This window comes from Silurus meridionalis, chromosome 5 (genome assembly GCF_014805685.1).
Source record: "Silurus meridionalis isolate SWU-2019-XX chromosome 5, ASM1480568v1, whole genome shotgun sequence".
Classification (NCBI taxonomy): Eukaryota; Metazoa; Chordata; class Actinopteri; order Siluriformes; family Siluridae; genus Silurus; species Silurus meridionalis.
The window spans coordinates 26,557,675-26,572,509 of record NC_060888.1 but is presented as its reverse complement, the minus strand read 5'-3'; the positions used below and the strand labels follow the sequence as shown (position 1 = coordinate 26,572,509).

The 14,835-nt window shown below is 41.5% G+C and overlaps 3 protein-coding genes across 7 annotated transcripts in view; 1 reads left to right on the top strand and 2 right to left on the bottom strand.

The window, feature by feature from the left end:
• cep290 (centrosomal protein 290) overlaps positions 1–2,962 on the top strand; it is a 35,001-nt gene extending 32,039 nt beyond the window's left edge. For all 4 annotated transcript variants that reach the window (XM_046849303.1, XM_046849301.1, XM_046849300.1 and 1 more), the window contains 6 exons: positions 809–981; positions 1,064–1,205; positions 1,602–1,660; positions 1,746–1,840; positions 1,935–1,993; positions 2,443–2,962. In XM_046849303.1, coding sequence (XP_046705259.1) covers positions 809–981; positions 1,064–1,205; positions 1,602–1,660; positions 1,746–1,840; positions 1,935–1,993; positions 2,443–2,634 — 720 coding nt within the window. In that variant the 3' untranslated portion in view covers positions 2,635–2,962. The remainder of the gene's footprint in view (positions 1–808; positions 982–1,063; positions 1,206–1,601; positions 1,661–1,745; positions 1,841–1,934; positions 1,994–2,442) is intronic.
• On the bottom strand, positions 2,869–7,137 carry c5h12orf29 (chromosome 5 C12orf29 homolog). Its single transcript, XM_046849304.1, has 7 exons — positions 6,953–7,137; positions 5,947–6,064; positions 5,211–5,306; positions 5,018–5,134; positions 4,377–4,574; positions 3,813–3,982; positions 2,869–3,606 (listed from the first exon to the last, which is right to left on the bottom strand). Exons 1-7 carry the CDS (start codon positions 7,040–7,042, stop codon positions 3,418–3,420), a joined length of 978 nt encoding a protein of 325 aa, XP_046705260.1. The 5' UTR covers positions 7,043–7,137; the 3' UTR covers positions 2,869–3,417.
• Positions 7,138–8,518: 1,381 nt separating this feature from the next.
• On the bottom strand, positions 8,519–13,673 carry borcs5 (BLOC-1 related complex subunit 5). 2 transcript variants are annotated; one of them, XM_046848843.1, is made up of 5 exons: positions 13,385–13,673; positions 12,122–12,191; positions 10,434–10,577; positions 9,992–10,149; positions 8,519–9,094 (listed from the first exon to the last, which is right to left on the bottom strand). In XM_046848843.1, the coding sequence occupies exons 2-5, from the start codon at positions 12,177–12,179 to the stop codon at positions 8,867–8,869; spliced, it is 588 nt and encodes a 195-aa protein (XP_046704799.1). In that variant the 5' UTR covers positions 12,180–12,191; positions 13,385–13,673; the 3' UTR covers positions 8,519–8,866. The 2 variants fall into 2 exon arrangements, with proteins under 2 accessions (XP_046704799.1, XP_046704798.1); XM_046848842.1 differs by having other exon boundaries at positions 12,122–12,195; positions 13,385–13,672.
• Between the last annotated feature and the right edge of the window lie 1,162 nt (positions 13,674–14,835).

Genomic DNA, 14,835 nt, shown 5'->3' with positions numbered 1-14,835 from the left:
TAGTGGAGTCTAGTCACAAGTCCAGGGGATGGAGACTAGCAACAAGTCCAGAGGGGGTGGAGTCTAGGCAGAAGTGCAGGAGATGGGGTCTAGCCACAAGTCCAGGGGGTAAAGTTTAGGCAGAAGTCGAAAAAGATAGTGGAGTCTAGCCACAAGTCCAGAGGGGGTGGAGTCTAGCCACAAAGTCAAAGGGATTAAGTCTCACTACTAAGTCCAGGGGGTAAAGTCTAGGCAGAAGTCGAAAAAGATAGTGGAGTCTAGTCACAAGTCCAGGGGATGGAGACTAGCAACAAGTCCAGAGGTGGTGGAGTCTAGGCAGAAGTGCAGGAGATGGGGTCTAGCCACAAGTCCAGGGGGTAAAGTCTAGGCAGAAGTCGAAAAAGATAGTGAAGTCTAGCCACAAGTCCAGGGGATGGAGACTAGCAACAAGTCCAGAGGGGGTGGAGTCTAGTCATGAGTTCAGGGGTTGAAGTCTAGCCACAAGTCTAGGAGATGGATTGTGTTTTAGGATTGAGAAGTATGTAGGCGTTTGGCTTTTAGAGGAGCCAGCTTACATCCAGACACACCCTTAAACTTCTCTGGTGAGGATCTTGAAAAATAGCCAAGGCACAAATATGTATATTACTAAATATATTATATTTACATTTCACTCATTTTAAGGTGTCAGTGTTTTCAGAATTCACTCACATCCGACAGGTTCTCCAGACCACCGCACATTTCCGTACAAAAAAGTATTAAAACTGAATCAAATCATCCAGTTACATATTCGAAGAGATTTTATGTTATGATGTTTAACGTTCTGTTACAGGAATCCGAAGCTTCAGAGAAGCTGCGAGTAGAGAAGAGCAGTCTGGAAGTAAGAATTGAGAAACTGAAGCTGGAGCTTGAAGCCTCCAACCAGAAGCTCCTACTGGCTCAGGCGAAGGGTCCGTCCTCAGACGGAGCAGACAGCAAGACCTGGAAATCTAAAGTTGTGACGAGGTACAAATTAACATATTTAAAAAAACGAAAGAAAAGTATAATATTTTCAGTTATATCTGATCAGCGAACGAATACTTTCCAGGTTGTTTGAGAATAAAATGAAGGCCCTCGAGGACGAAGTCTCCAAGAAGAACACGAGTCTGAACGAGCTGAAACTTCAGCTCGCAGAATCCCGCGAGAAAGAGCAAACATCACGGCAAACCGCCACGCAGCTGAACGAACAAGTGCGTGGTAACGTGTGTGGCGTGACGTTAGAGCTAACCGCTTTCCCGGCAAAAGTTTGTGGACACCTGAGAATAAAAAGTCTTCATTGGCTCTTAGAATAACCTCCATTCTTCTGGGAAGATGTTCCACTAGATTTGGTGGAGATTTGTGGTGAGCTAAGGAGGAACGTGGATAAGCTCGGAGCTCTGTAGCAGGACATCTTTCACTCCGACCCCTGAACAGATTTGGGTCTCTAAGTTAAAGTCAAAGGGAAAATTTCATGATCCTGCATCTAAAGACGTCCTGCACAATTGTTTGTGAAGAACCACATATGCCTGGGAAAGTCATGTGTCCCAATACTTTTTGTCTGTATAGTGTACATACATGTACTGATCTGCTGGTTTTGTCTCTTGAAGGTGGAGCTCCTGAAGAACATTCCCAGTGATGACCTTGCTAAGGAGTTTAAGTCTATCAGGTATCTACGTTTACAAACGTATTCACGTCCGAGCAGCTTCCAAACCAGTGGCGAGGTTTTAACGTGCGAAAACTCATCATTTCAGGTTGGCGAACTTTCAGCTGGAGAAACAGAAGCTCCATCTTCTTGAGCAGATCCAGAAATACGAAGAGAAGTTCGGAACTGATTTGGACGGACCAGGTAATATTGTGGATCTCTAATTGGACGTCACTTCAGGTCATCAACATCGTGAGGATTTGATATCTAAACTCTTCTCTGTGTGATCTCCGTCTAGGAAACAAAGATCTTCAGGCCCAAGTAAAAACACTAAGTGCTGAGAAAAGCCAGCTCCAGGTATTTCCCACCTCAAAAATCTCTCCTTAGTTAGAATACAGGGAAAGGTTTGTGGACACCTAAACAATACAATGGTTTTGAACATCTCATTCCACATTTAGTCTCCATTTGCTGGTATAATGAGCTCCACTCTTCTGGGAAGATGTTCCACTAGATTTTGTGGTGATTCATTTTGTGGTGCTCATTCAGCTCATTCAGGGTGTCAGTAAAATCAGGTGCTGATGTAGGTGACATGAGGAGGCCCGGGGTGTTCAAAAGAGTTGGATCTCTATAGCAGGAGGAACAGGTTTTGGGTCTCCAAGTTTAAGGAAAATTCGACTGTACAGTTGAATTGGCGGTGACGAATTGGAGAAGAACCACATACTCCTGCTTACATCTTCAGCTTAATATAGAAACCTAGGACATTTTGTACGGATTATAAGAACCTACACATGTTTCATGTCTTAAAGGACGAGGTCGGAAGGATGACCAAAGAGCTGGCGAACTTCGACCCGACGTTCTTCGAGGAGCTCGAAGACCTCAAGTTCAATTACAACGTGGAGGTGAAAAAGAACATCATCCTGGAGGAGCAGCTGAAAAAAATGTCTGAGCGCTTCGGGGTGGAGGTCGACATCCCCACGGACACGTCGCTGCTGAGCTGACACGAGGGTTCCTGAGGGGCTCCTGAGGGTCCTGGTAAAGAAAAACCAAAACCAAACCAATGGTTTTTGTTGTGCCATTATTTGTGTGTGTGTGTGTGTGTGTGTGTGTGTGTGTGTGTAGAAAGTATATTTATTATCATTTTGATTTTTACGGTGAAGAGAAGGTGCATTTCTGTGCACATCTTCATCACTGCCTTTTTCCTTTGTATGAAAAATGAGTCCAAAAGATTCAAAAAGTGTTACGTGTGTTTATTAGAACACCACCGACGTGCGTCATGTACTCGATCCATCATTCTCTTTCAGCCAAATAAATTCAACCAGCATTTCATTTTCTTTTCATTTCTTTCTTAATTTACTCTTAATGAGGAATTTAATGTTCAATTAATTTAATTAATGTACAATTAATCATTATCCATTTTAAATACTGAACTATTTAGTGCATACATTTCTGAATTCTATTTCTGTGAAATAAATTTCACACATTTATTTATACTTTTTACTTTCTTTTCACTCATTGTGGTGAAACGTTCTCAACTGCGCATAATTACTCATTAATTTTAATATGTTGACCGGCAGAAACTAGCGCCCTCTCCTGGTTGGAGAATTAACAATAATATGAAAGCAGTCTTTTTTTTTTTGTTGTTTTTTTATTTTCTTAAGCGTCCTGCTCGTCCCTGATCTAAATGGAGAGAGACTCCAGGTTCATGCTCGGCATCATGTACTCAGCATTTAGAAGGTTTTGTAAAACTCCTCTGTCCAGACGGAGGAATGCAGCGTAACTGATCAGGCTTCGAGCTGGACGTCTCTGACCGAGCTGAAACGGCGTCTGGAGAGGTCTGAAAGAGCAGAGAACAGGTTCCTCCTCGAGTCAGGTGAAGCATCCGGGAGCCAGTCCACATGAACCTCCACGGGCAGAGAATTTAAAAAGGTGTCACCGTCAGGCCACTTCAGACCCAAATGGTGCCGATGGACCTGCAACGAGAGGGACGTTATATTCCCTGGGCAAAAGTATTGGGACAACCGACTTTGCCAGCCATATGTGGTTCTTCAGCAAACCGAGACCCAAACCTCATCCAGCACAAAGCCAGATCCATGGAGATTCGTATACAGACGATCGATATAGATCGTTACTATAGAAACGAGAGGCAGACACCTATGGAGCGGACGGAGATCGTTACCTTGACGAGCGCACCGTCGTTACAGTGCCACACGATTCCCTCCACACGGCCCTCGGCGCTCTCCCGGAACCATGAGCGCAGCTGATTGTACTCCACAACAGGAGCGTTCCGGACCCGCAGGATTCCATGTGGCACCAGAAGGTGAAGCGGATTCTTCTTACTGCCCAGACCTGAGATCAGAAAAAAATACAAATAATAATACACACTTTCATTCCTTTAACAGAGCCAAATATGTTTCTCTGTGATCGTCAGGGTGGGGCGATGTGTCGAACATCTCACACCGCGATACTTCATACAACTACCAGATCTCATAATGTACCGTTTTATCTTCATTTAAATATCATTTCATGGATTGATGGATTGATGGATGGATAGATGGATGGATGGATGGCCGAAACAATCGTGTGGTGAAGTTTTGGAGAAGGACCTCATATGGCGGAAAAAGCCGTCTGTCCCAATACTTCTGGCCCTATAACTAATGTATTTTTTTTCTAACAATGTTTACAATTTGAATAATAAAAAAAAGAAGGACGTTGCAGAAGACGCAGCAGTAAGACGGATTACCGTACGGGTTTCCGTTCACATTGGTCCCAATAAGCTCCAGCGTTTGCTCCATCAGCTCGGTCAGAGGAACGCATGCGATTTCCAGCAGATCTTCGTCCTCGCTATTCGGCCTCAGGACGAGAGCCGCTCGGGCGCTATAGTCCACCACGGACGCGTGCCAGCAGTACTGCTTGTTAAAATCCTCCACTGGAACCCAGCCTTCAAAAATAACAACACTGTTATAGAGATGGAAGGAAAAGGTAGAAATGTGGCTCTGGTTTTAAAAGTCTTCAGTATTTTATACGTCGATTCGAGGGTGATGTCGAAAAAGTTTCGAGTCGAGTTTCGTAACACACCAACAGATGGCAGCACAAGGCTGCACGCACAGTCACAAGGAGCACCGACCTTCATCACTGAAAACAAAACACAACACTATCTCACGTCCTACTCACCAGATTTAGCTCCCGGGACACGTTACGGAAGTGACAGGAACACTAGGGGGCGCTGTTTTGCTGTGCAAGGGGACTATTTTGAAGGTGGTGGTGTGGAAACGTAGATAAATAAAGTACTGTCTTGTAAACAGAGCAAATCTCGAAACTTTTCGACACCGTCTCGTATAAAGTGTATATGAGGTTAACCAGGAACAGAAGCGGCTCGTGTACCCGGGATGTGTCCGTGTTCATCGGGGATCGGGCGGCCACTCTCGTACTGAACTCGACGTGCAGGAATCCAGGACTCGGGAACGGGTCGGAAATCTTCCTCCACGTTCCATGTGAAACCTTAAACAGAACAGAACCGTACAGAACTGGAACCCTGACTCAGCACTGCTGTGATGGAGATGTTCAGCAGAATTACCTTTACAGGTCTTTTGGGAATGTTGGTGTTTCTTGAACCTCTTGTCCGCCTGCTTGGTGGGTTTCCGGTCCAGACGAGCCCAGAGATACGCGTCTCCTTCACAACAAACAAGAACAGCAGTATGAGCTGGCAGATGGGTGTGAGATCTAACAATCTATCAGTCTTCAGCCTCGTTCTTTATTAGTCATCAGAGTTTAACATGATTCTGGGTCGGTGGTAGGACTCGTTACCATGACAACCCATCAGAACTGGATTTAAGGATGAAGGACGGACAGAAGAAGGTTTATGTGGAAGAATGATAGATGAAAGGAGGATAGACAGAAGGATATGTGGATGGAGGATGGATAGATTTAAGGAGGATAAATAGATGAAAGGAAAATAGATAAAAGTAATATAGATAGATGGAAGGATATGTGGATGAAGGACAGATGAAAGGAGGAAAGATGAATAGAATGAGGATATGAAAGGAATATAGAAAATGAAAAAGATATATAAAAGGAATAAAGATGGATAAAAGGAGGATATATGGAGGGAAGGAGATTAGATGGAAGGTTAGAAAAAGGATGAATGAAAGGAGGAAAGACGTAGGAGGGTTGACAGACGGGAGGATATTTGGAAGGACAGAGTAGGGATAAAAGGAGGACAGACAGAAGAAAGAAAGGAGGGATAAACTGGCTGTTCTCTCAGGGTGACAGTAACACAGGAAATGACATCACATCATCCAGATGTGCAGCACCTCTGTACGCAGTGACGTAGCAGCAGGTGCCGTCCAGCTTCTCGGTGGCGATCGCGCTGTAAACATCCGACTCCACCGCCACAGGGTTCACCGTCTCCGTGGCAACCACCTGAAAATTCTGAACACAAAAACACACCGGGATCATTCCAGATTCCACCACGAGGTTAAAGATCACAGCGAGGACGTGTCTCGTTCTTCATCCTCCTCAGAGTCCCACATTCCTACACCTGTAAACCGGGTTTATACGAAAGTGTTGTTCCTACTGCTGGAGTCGTGTGGTCCGGGTACGAGCAACGTATAGAGTGAAGACCACCGGCACTGAGAAGATCATTTATTCACAGATATCACGGAAGTTCCCTGGGTATTTTAAGACTTTATTATACAGTAGATCAGAAATCCCAGGAGACGTAAAAGTGACAGAACCTGTTTACACAAAGCAGCAATCAGAGGGAAGATGGTGGATGACAAGAAGATGGAAAGGAAGATGGAGGGAAGATGGAATGATGGTTGATGGACAGAAGATGGAAAGAAAGATGGTAGATGGATGAAAAGCAGGGTGTAAGATGAATATAAAACGAGAGACTGAAGGAAGGAAGACAAAAGAAAAAAAGAAAATGGAAGGAAGATATAATGGCGGATGGATGGATTAATTTATCAATTAATTAATTGATTAAATGGTTGGTTAATTGATCCCAGAGGTGAAATTCACACATAGTAAATACAAAAATAAATAAATGTTTGTCCAATATACTATTAGAATCTCGATTAAAAGTTAATAAAACAATGAATATATATTTTTTGTTTTTTATTAATTGAATCAGTAAAAAAAAGGGGTGAAATGATCATAAAAATAACTAAGAGAAAGCTATGCGTGTGGCTGCGTCCCAATCCGCACACCTCACACTACATCAAGTCCATATCACTGCTCGTGTAGGGCACTACTTTAGAGCACTATTGAGTGGAATAAAGCGCGGTTTGGGACGAGGCCCTGCTCCTGCCTCCTCACCTGACCGTCTCGCTTCCTGGATGCTTCATCCTTCACCTCGGTGAGAAAAACACACGGGATTTTCTGCTGCACGGCCCCGGGGCGCCTCATGGCTTATACACGGTCTGTTCCCCTCAGTTTACCCTCTTTATACACCCCGGTCCGCCATCTCAACTGCTCAAAATAACAGTGAACCGAGAGAAACTCAGATTCACTACTGCCACTTGCTGGATCGGAGTCCGAACTGCGCACGCTCAATAAACACGTGGATTCACTCACTGTACAGTTAAAAAAAAAATTTTTTATCAGTTTCCTTAACTCGAGAATAATGATATTATATATCAGAATATAATATATATTTTTTTATTAATATGTATTAAAATTCCCAATAGTCTATTCTCTTCATTTTATAGCTTTTTTTCACAGTTGCACTGCTTCCAGTAGTTCAGGCGTCACGTGTTCCCAGGGTCAAAGAAATCTGCCTTAAAACCTTTAATAATGTGTGCGTCTGTAGTTTCAAATACACAAGAATGAAGCTTTAACTAATCACATTACGAGTTGGAGACCCCGGGGTCATTTAGCAGGCGTACAATAACGTCAGCATTTTCACTTCTTTCGATTGGACGGTCAGAAAGCTCACTAATCAGAGCTCGCAACCCGCATCTGTAGCAAAATGCTCAAATACATACAACTCAAATACATTCGTGTGGATTTAATAGCTGTTTTTTATTTTCATTCCACAACAGCTGACAGAGAAATAAAAGAATTTGATCGCAATTACGAGGTGGTATCAGAAGATTTCCAGACTGGCTCAGACAAGTATATTTACAAGACGAACTTTTCAAGAAAAGTTTCAAGAAAAAAATCCCCAGGGTTGTTTAATGAGGTGAATATCGGTGCTTCGGTTACAGTAAAGATCACGTATGCGGGCGGTTAAAAGAGACGTGTTGAATTCATTGGGTTTCTTGCTTTACATTCATTCTCTCTGTATGAGATTCCTGTGTGTGATGCAGCGCTCTGTTCTAGAATACTGAAGGTTTCTCCAGATGTGCTGTTGTAATGATGATGTAATGATGTAATGATAGTATAATGATGGTGTAATGATGTAATAATAGTATAATGATGGTGTACTGATGATGTAATGATGGTATAATGATGATGTAATGATGTAATAATAGTATAATGATGTAATAATAGTATAATGATGATGTAATGATGGTGTGATGATGTAATAATAGTGTAATGATGTAATGATGTAATAATAGTATATTGATGGTGTAATGATGTAATGATGATGTAATGATGATGTAATGATGTAATAATAGTATATTGATGGTGTAATGATGTAATAATAGTATATTGATGGTGTAATGATGTAATGATGATGTAATGATGATGTAATGATGTAATAATAGTATATTGATGGTGTAATGATGTACTGATGATGTAATGATGTAATAATGATGTAATAATGATGGTATAATGTAATGATAATGTAATGATGGTGTAATGATGATGTAATGATTGTGTAATGATGGTATATTGATGTAATTGCGGTGTAATTGCGGTGTAATGACGGGGGTGGGGTTTGACACATAAGAAATTCTTCTTTAATTTTTACAGAACATCACAATTGATTTCAGTGTCGCTCATCAGATCATCACATCACCAAACAAATCAATAATCATTGGTTTAGTGGAATCCGAAAAGCAGACTGCAGAGAAGCAGGCATGAGTTCACGGAACGTCGACGTGGAAACGTGGAAAGCCTGCGGGCGCAAAACATCACTTTTTTCAAGACTCCTGCGAAGCTGCGAAACAAATGCTACATAGGGAGGTGATCTGTTCCATATTTTCATACGTTCTGTCATTCCTGCTCTTTCAGTCTCTCCACAGTCTCTCCACAGTCTCTCCACAGTCTCTCTCCCTGTGAGGTTTATTTCAGATCTGCGTCAGGCGTCATGCTGAAAGGCTCGAGGCGCTCGCTCTCAGGCAGCAGGTTGTTGAGGCGCTCCATCAGAGGCTCGGTCTGGTCGATGCCCATCTGGATCCTCCGCAGGATCATGGACATCTCGTTCACCTTCTGGATCTGCTCGGCGTATTTGGCGTAGCGCTTCTGCCTGTCCTGCATGATGCTGAAGAGCGCCTCCACAGACAGGTCCATCTGAAACACCGCACACACACAATACGGAATAATACCTTACTGTTGCTATGGGAACAGGAGGACGGAGACAGGAAAAGAGAGTGAATGAGAGACTTTTAAATAAAGTTAGAAAGAGACAGAACAAGAAAGTGAGAGATAGAAGGAGAGAAAAACAGAAAAATAGAGATACACAGGAAGAGAGAGAAAAAGCAAAAAGAAAGATGGGCATGAAGAAATGAGAGTGGTGGGGCCAGGAATGGAGAGACAGACAGAAAAAGAGAAAGACATGGAGAGAGATAAAGACAGAAAGAGATTTACAGGTAGAAACAGAGAAAACCAGACAGGAAGAGATAAAGAAAGACACTAAGAGAGTCAGACAGGAAAAGAGAAAGAAGGACAGGTAAGGAAGAGACAGAAAGAGAAAGAAAGACAGGTATGGAAGAGACAGACAGAGAAAGCGAAAGAAAGGCAGGAAAGGAGAGAAAGAGAAAGAAAGAAAGAAAGAAAGACAGAAAGAAAGAAAGAAAGACAGAAAGGGAGAGACAGACAGAGGAAGAGAAAGGCAGAGAGAGAGAAAGAAGGAAAGACAGGAAGGGAGAGACAGACAGAGAAAGAGAGAGAGAGAGAAAAGAAAGAAAGAAAGAGGAGGGAGAGACAGACAGAGAGACAGAGAGAGAGAAAAAGAAAGAAAGAAAGACAGGAGGGAAGAGACAGAGAGAGAAAAAGAAAGGCAGGAGGGGAGAGACAGAGGAGGGAAAGATCGTTTTTAAAAGCGCTGCTGTAATGAAACAGAGGATTGTGGGTAACGGAGTTCCAGTATAAAGTGTCTGAAGGTTTGTGGTGGAACAGAATTTGGACCCTGAGCTGGACTTCACTGGAGCTCGGGTTCAGGACACGGTGGTGCTGATGGTAACGAACCTCTTTGATCCTCTTGACCAGAGCGTTCTGATCGAAGGCCACGGCCTCGGCACACTGGTGAAGGTGATTCTGGTAGCGCATACACAACTGCAGCACCTGCACACAGTCCAACTTCTCCACCGACACCGTGCTGGGGGACGTCTGTCCACTCAGGACACCTACACACACACACACACACACACACACACACACACACACACTATTTTAGAACTCTGTGGATTCTGATTGGCTGGAACATGTTGCTCAGGTTTACATTATGGTTTCTATAGTAACAGCTCCCTCAGGGATATCGTGAGGTTTTCTTTACAGATGGAAACAGTCTCCAGTGTCAGCACTCTTGTTACCATGACAACAATCGGTCTAATTGCTATGAGGTAAAGAGAAACTCGTTATTGTCACGTTAATGAAGTGTGGCTCTTGTAGACGAAGGTCTGGTTCTCACCCTTCAGCAGAGGCTGGAATGTGGGAATCTCCTGAAGCTTGATGACATCGGGGTCGTTGTGGATGTTGCGTAAGGACTGCGTTCCCTGAGCGACCACCACGATGTCGTCCATCTTCGCCCGGTGCTTCGCCGGAGAGGGAACCACTACAACAGACACAAATCAGCAGTGATTACAGGAGTCCTCTCTCAGATCAGAGACAAATTCAATGGGAAAAAATGACATCACAGAACACTGATCAACTGCAGAGAAGGGGAGAGAGAGAGAGAGAGAGAGAGTGAAAGAGAGACGGACAGAAAGAGATAGATGGAAAGAGTGACAACATTTAAAAAAAAAAAAATAGAGACACAAACAGAGAGAGCGAGAGAGAAAGAGAGAGAGAGAGAGAGAAACAGAAAATCAGAGAGAGAAAGAGAGACAGGCAGGAAAAATGGAGAGACAAAAGAAAACAAAGAGAGACAGACAAAGAGATGGATGGAAAGAGTGACAAAATAAAAAAATAGACACAGAAAATCAGAGAGAGACAGTAAGAAATAGTCATGCTGAATGAGAGACGAGAGAGAGAGAGAGAGAGAGAGCGACAGAATGAGAGAGAGAGAGAGAGAGACAGAATGAGAGAGAGAGAGACAGAATGAGAGAGAGAGACAGAATGAGAGAGAGAGAGACAGAATGAGAGAGAGACAGAATGAGAGAGAGAGAGACAGAATGAGAGAGAGAGAGAGACAGAATGAGAGAGAGAGAGACAGAATGAGAGAGAGAGACAGAATGAGAGAGAGAGAGAGAGAGAGAGACAGAATGAGAGAGAGAGAGAGAGAGAGAGAGACAGAATGAGAGAGAGAGACAGAATGAGAGAGAGAGAGAGAGAGAGAGAGAGACAGAATGAGAGAGAGAGACAGAATGAGAGAGAGAGGTGATGTACAGGGATGTTGTTTGGTCTCGGTTATGTACAGAAGCTAAATCAGTTTGTCTATAAGTATATGATGTAAATCAGACGTTTGCTCTCAGTGGTGGATGAAGTTCACAAACCATGTAGTTGAGTTAAAGTAGAGACTCTGTGAAATGTGACTCCAGTAAAAGTGTCCCTTTAAACTTTCACTTGAGTAAAAGTACAAACGTTTTTGCCTTCAAATGAACTTAAGTATCCAAAGTAGTGATTTATTATAACTATAATGTTCCTATTATTATTTTTATCACAAGACTCTTTACTTAATCACCTCAGTTTATGTGAAAAGACTCGAATGTGACTCTCAGCACACTGATCTATTAATAGAATGATAATAATGACTCAAACACTGATTGACTTCTATTACAATAATCATGAGCCAGAACCTTTTCAAATACTTTAAACAAATTATGTAAATGAGGTCACGTGTGTTGTGTTGAGTTCGAGTCTGGAGTTTCTTCATCATTTATTCCTCTCTAAATGTTCTGCTTGATGTTGAACTGATGCTGAACTGTATGTTGGTGATCAGCAGATACACCGAGCGCCAATCAGAACACGTGTAAAACAGCTCGACACTGTTTCGATGTGTGTTTCACCAGTTACGTTTTTATCCTCATGAATAAAAACAGGACTGATTTTAAGGAAAAAGTGAGATTTTGACTTTGAAATGTAGTGAAATTGAAGTCTCCTGAAATGGAGACACTTGAGTGAAGTGCAGCAGGTGAGGGTTTGTGAGGTGAATCAGACCTGAAGCGCTGTAGTCTGAATGTTTATGCTCAGAATCGCCGCTCTGTTCCGCTCCCATCCTGTCCACCTTCTTTCTGTTCCAAATAAACAAACGGATAAACAGCCGTCCTCAGTAACATCATTCATCATCAACACTGACTATGTTCATCAACAATGATGAAAGGATTTGCATATAGCTCTGAAGCAGAGAGGGGCCAAACTTAGGGGCCCACAAGGGGGCCAAAGCCAGCAGGTGGTGACAGGGGGGATACTTTTCATACTTTATGCCAATTTCTTTTAGGAACAGCTCTCTCTTTCTCTGCCTGTCTGCCTACCTCTCTGTTTGTCTGTCTGTCTGTCTCTCTGTCTGTTTCTCTGTCTGCCTGTCTGTTTCTCTGTCTGTCTGCCTCTCTGTCTGTCTGTCTCTGTCTATCTCTCTGCCTGTCTGTCTTTGTCTGTCTGTCTGCCTCTCTGTCTATCTCTCTGCCTGTCTGTCTCTCTGTCTGTCTGTCTGCCTGTCTGTCTATCTCTCTGCATGTCTGTCTCTCTCTGTCTGTCTCTCTCTGTCTGTCTGTCTGTCTGTCTGTCCAATCATAACTATAATTCCTCCCAGTTTATTTCAGCCCAAAGCCCTCAATCAAGTTTTTTTTTTTTTTTTGTCTCTTCATATGAGAAAGTTTGGGCTCCTCTTTTCCAAACAGAGATGATTATGATGATTCATTAAACACTGATTAACATCCTCTATATATATTTTATATCAATTCATTTTTAATTCATTTTATTTGTACATTTTAACAATGGGTATTTTCTCAAAGCAGCTTTACAGATAAAGCGGTTATAAAAGATTGTGGTGAAGGAAAAACTCCCTGAGATGACATGAGGAAGAAACCTTAAGAGGAACCAAGACTCATCACTGAAGGTCCATTCATTACAGTTGTGTTATTGATAAAGTGCACTGTGATGGATGAGTAAATACAGTCTGTAGTCCTGAGACATTGATATCAGCTTCATATAAACATCATGAGACCTTTTGGTTTATCAGGAATTCAACTCTAAACTCGGTTCATCTAAAACTCTGTTCTCTATTACATTCTTTCCTTTCATATTTTATGCCTTTTTCCTCTTAAATACAGCACAATTCATCTTTAATCTCCAATTTACAGTTAAACCTCATTCATTAATGATGTGATTTCAGGTGTATTTTTATACAATTTAATACATTTAATACACACTATTTACAGTAAAATAATCAGACATGATTAGACTAATAAAACTCTGACTTACCGTCTATAAGGTCTTTAATGAATTATTTTCTTGGATTAATGACACGTTTGTTTACATACAGACGCTGCCTAGCATTAGCATTAGCCCGGTATATTTCATTATTTATTTGTTTTAGTGTGTTAATCCGCTCAGTGTGTGTCTTTCCGCCCGCTACTGTATAAACCGTGCAAAAGTCTTTATATCTCATTCAAACAAATCAGGTTTCCTAAAGGATTTCGGATCGAGCATCTTTCCTAGTCAGATGACAAGCGGCGCGTCATGATGACGAAAGCGATGCGGGTGTGACGTAGATACGCGGCGACGCAAATCGCTTAGATTTTTACGGAGACTCACTGAGAGATTTGATTAGATCGGATTTTTTTATATATTTTTACGGAATGTAGTGATAAAACCTCCATTTTTAACTGTTTCAATATTAATGTGATTTTAATAATCTGAAGTGTAAAACAAAACAAAAAACTTGTGTAAATTCAATTTACTATCTATCTCTATCTATCTATCTATCTATCTATCTATCTATCTATCTATCTATCTATCTATCTATCTGTCTGTATGTCTGTTTATCATTACTCTATCTATCTATCTGTCTGTCTGTCTGTCTGTCTGTCTGTCTGTATGTCTGTTTATCATTATCTATCTATCTATCTATCTATCTATCTATCTATCTATCTATCTATCTATCTATCTATCTATCTGTCTGTATGTCTGTTTATCATTACTCTATCTATCTATCTGTCTGTCTGTCTGTCTGTCTGTCTGTCTGTCTGTATGTCTGTTTATCATTATCTATCTATCTATCTATCTATCTATCTATCTATCTATCTATCTATCTATCTATCTATCTATCTGTCTGTCTGTATGTCTGTTTATCATCACTATCTATCTATCTATCTATCTATCTATCTATCTATCTATCTATCTATCTATCTATCTATCTATCTGTCTGTCTGTCTGTCTGTCTGTCTGTATGTCTGTTTATCTATCTATCTATCTATCTATCTATCTATCTATCTATCTATCTATCTATCTATCTATCTATCTGTCTGTCTGTCTGTCTGTCTGTCTGTCTGTCTGTATGTCTGTTTATCTATCTATCTATTCTATCTATCTATCTATCTATCTATCTATCTATCTATCTATCTATCTATCTATCTATCTATCTATCTATCTATCTATCTATCTATCTGTCTGTCTGTCTGTCTGTCTGTCTGTATGTCTGTTTATCTATCTATCTATCTGTCTGTCTGTCTGTCTGTCTGTCTGTATGTATGTATGTCTGCTTATCATCACTATCTATCTATCTATCTATCTATCTATCTATCTATCTATCTATCTATCTATCTATCTATCTATCTATCTATCTATCTATCTATCTATCTGTCTGTCTTCTGTCTATCTATCTGTCTGTCTGTATGTCTGTCTGTCTGTCTGTATGTCTGTTTATCTGTCTG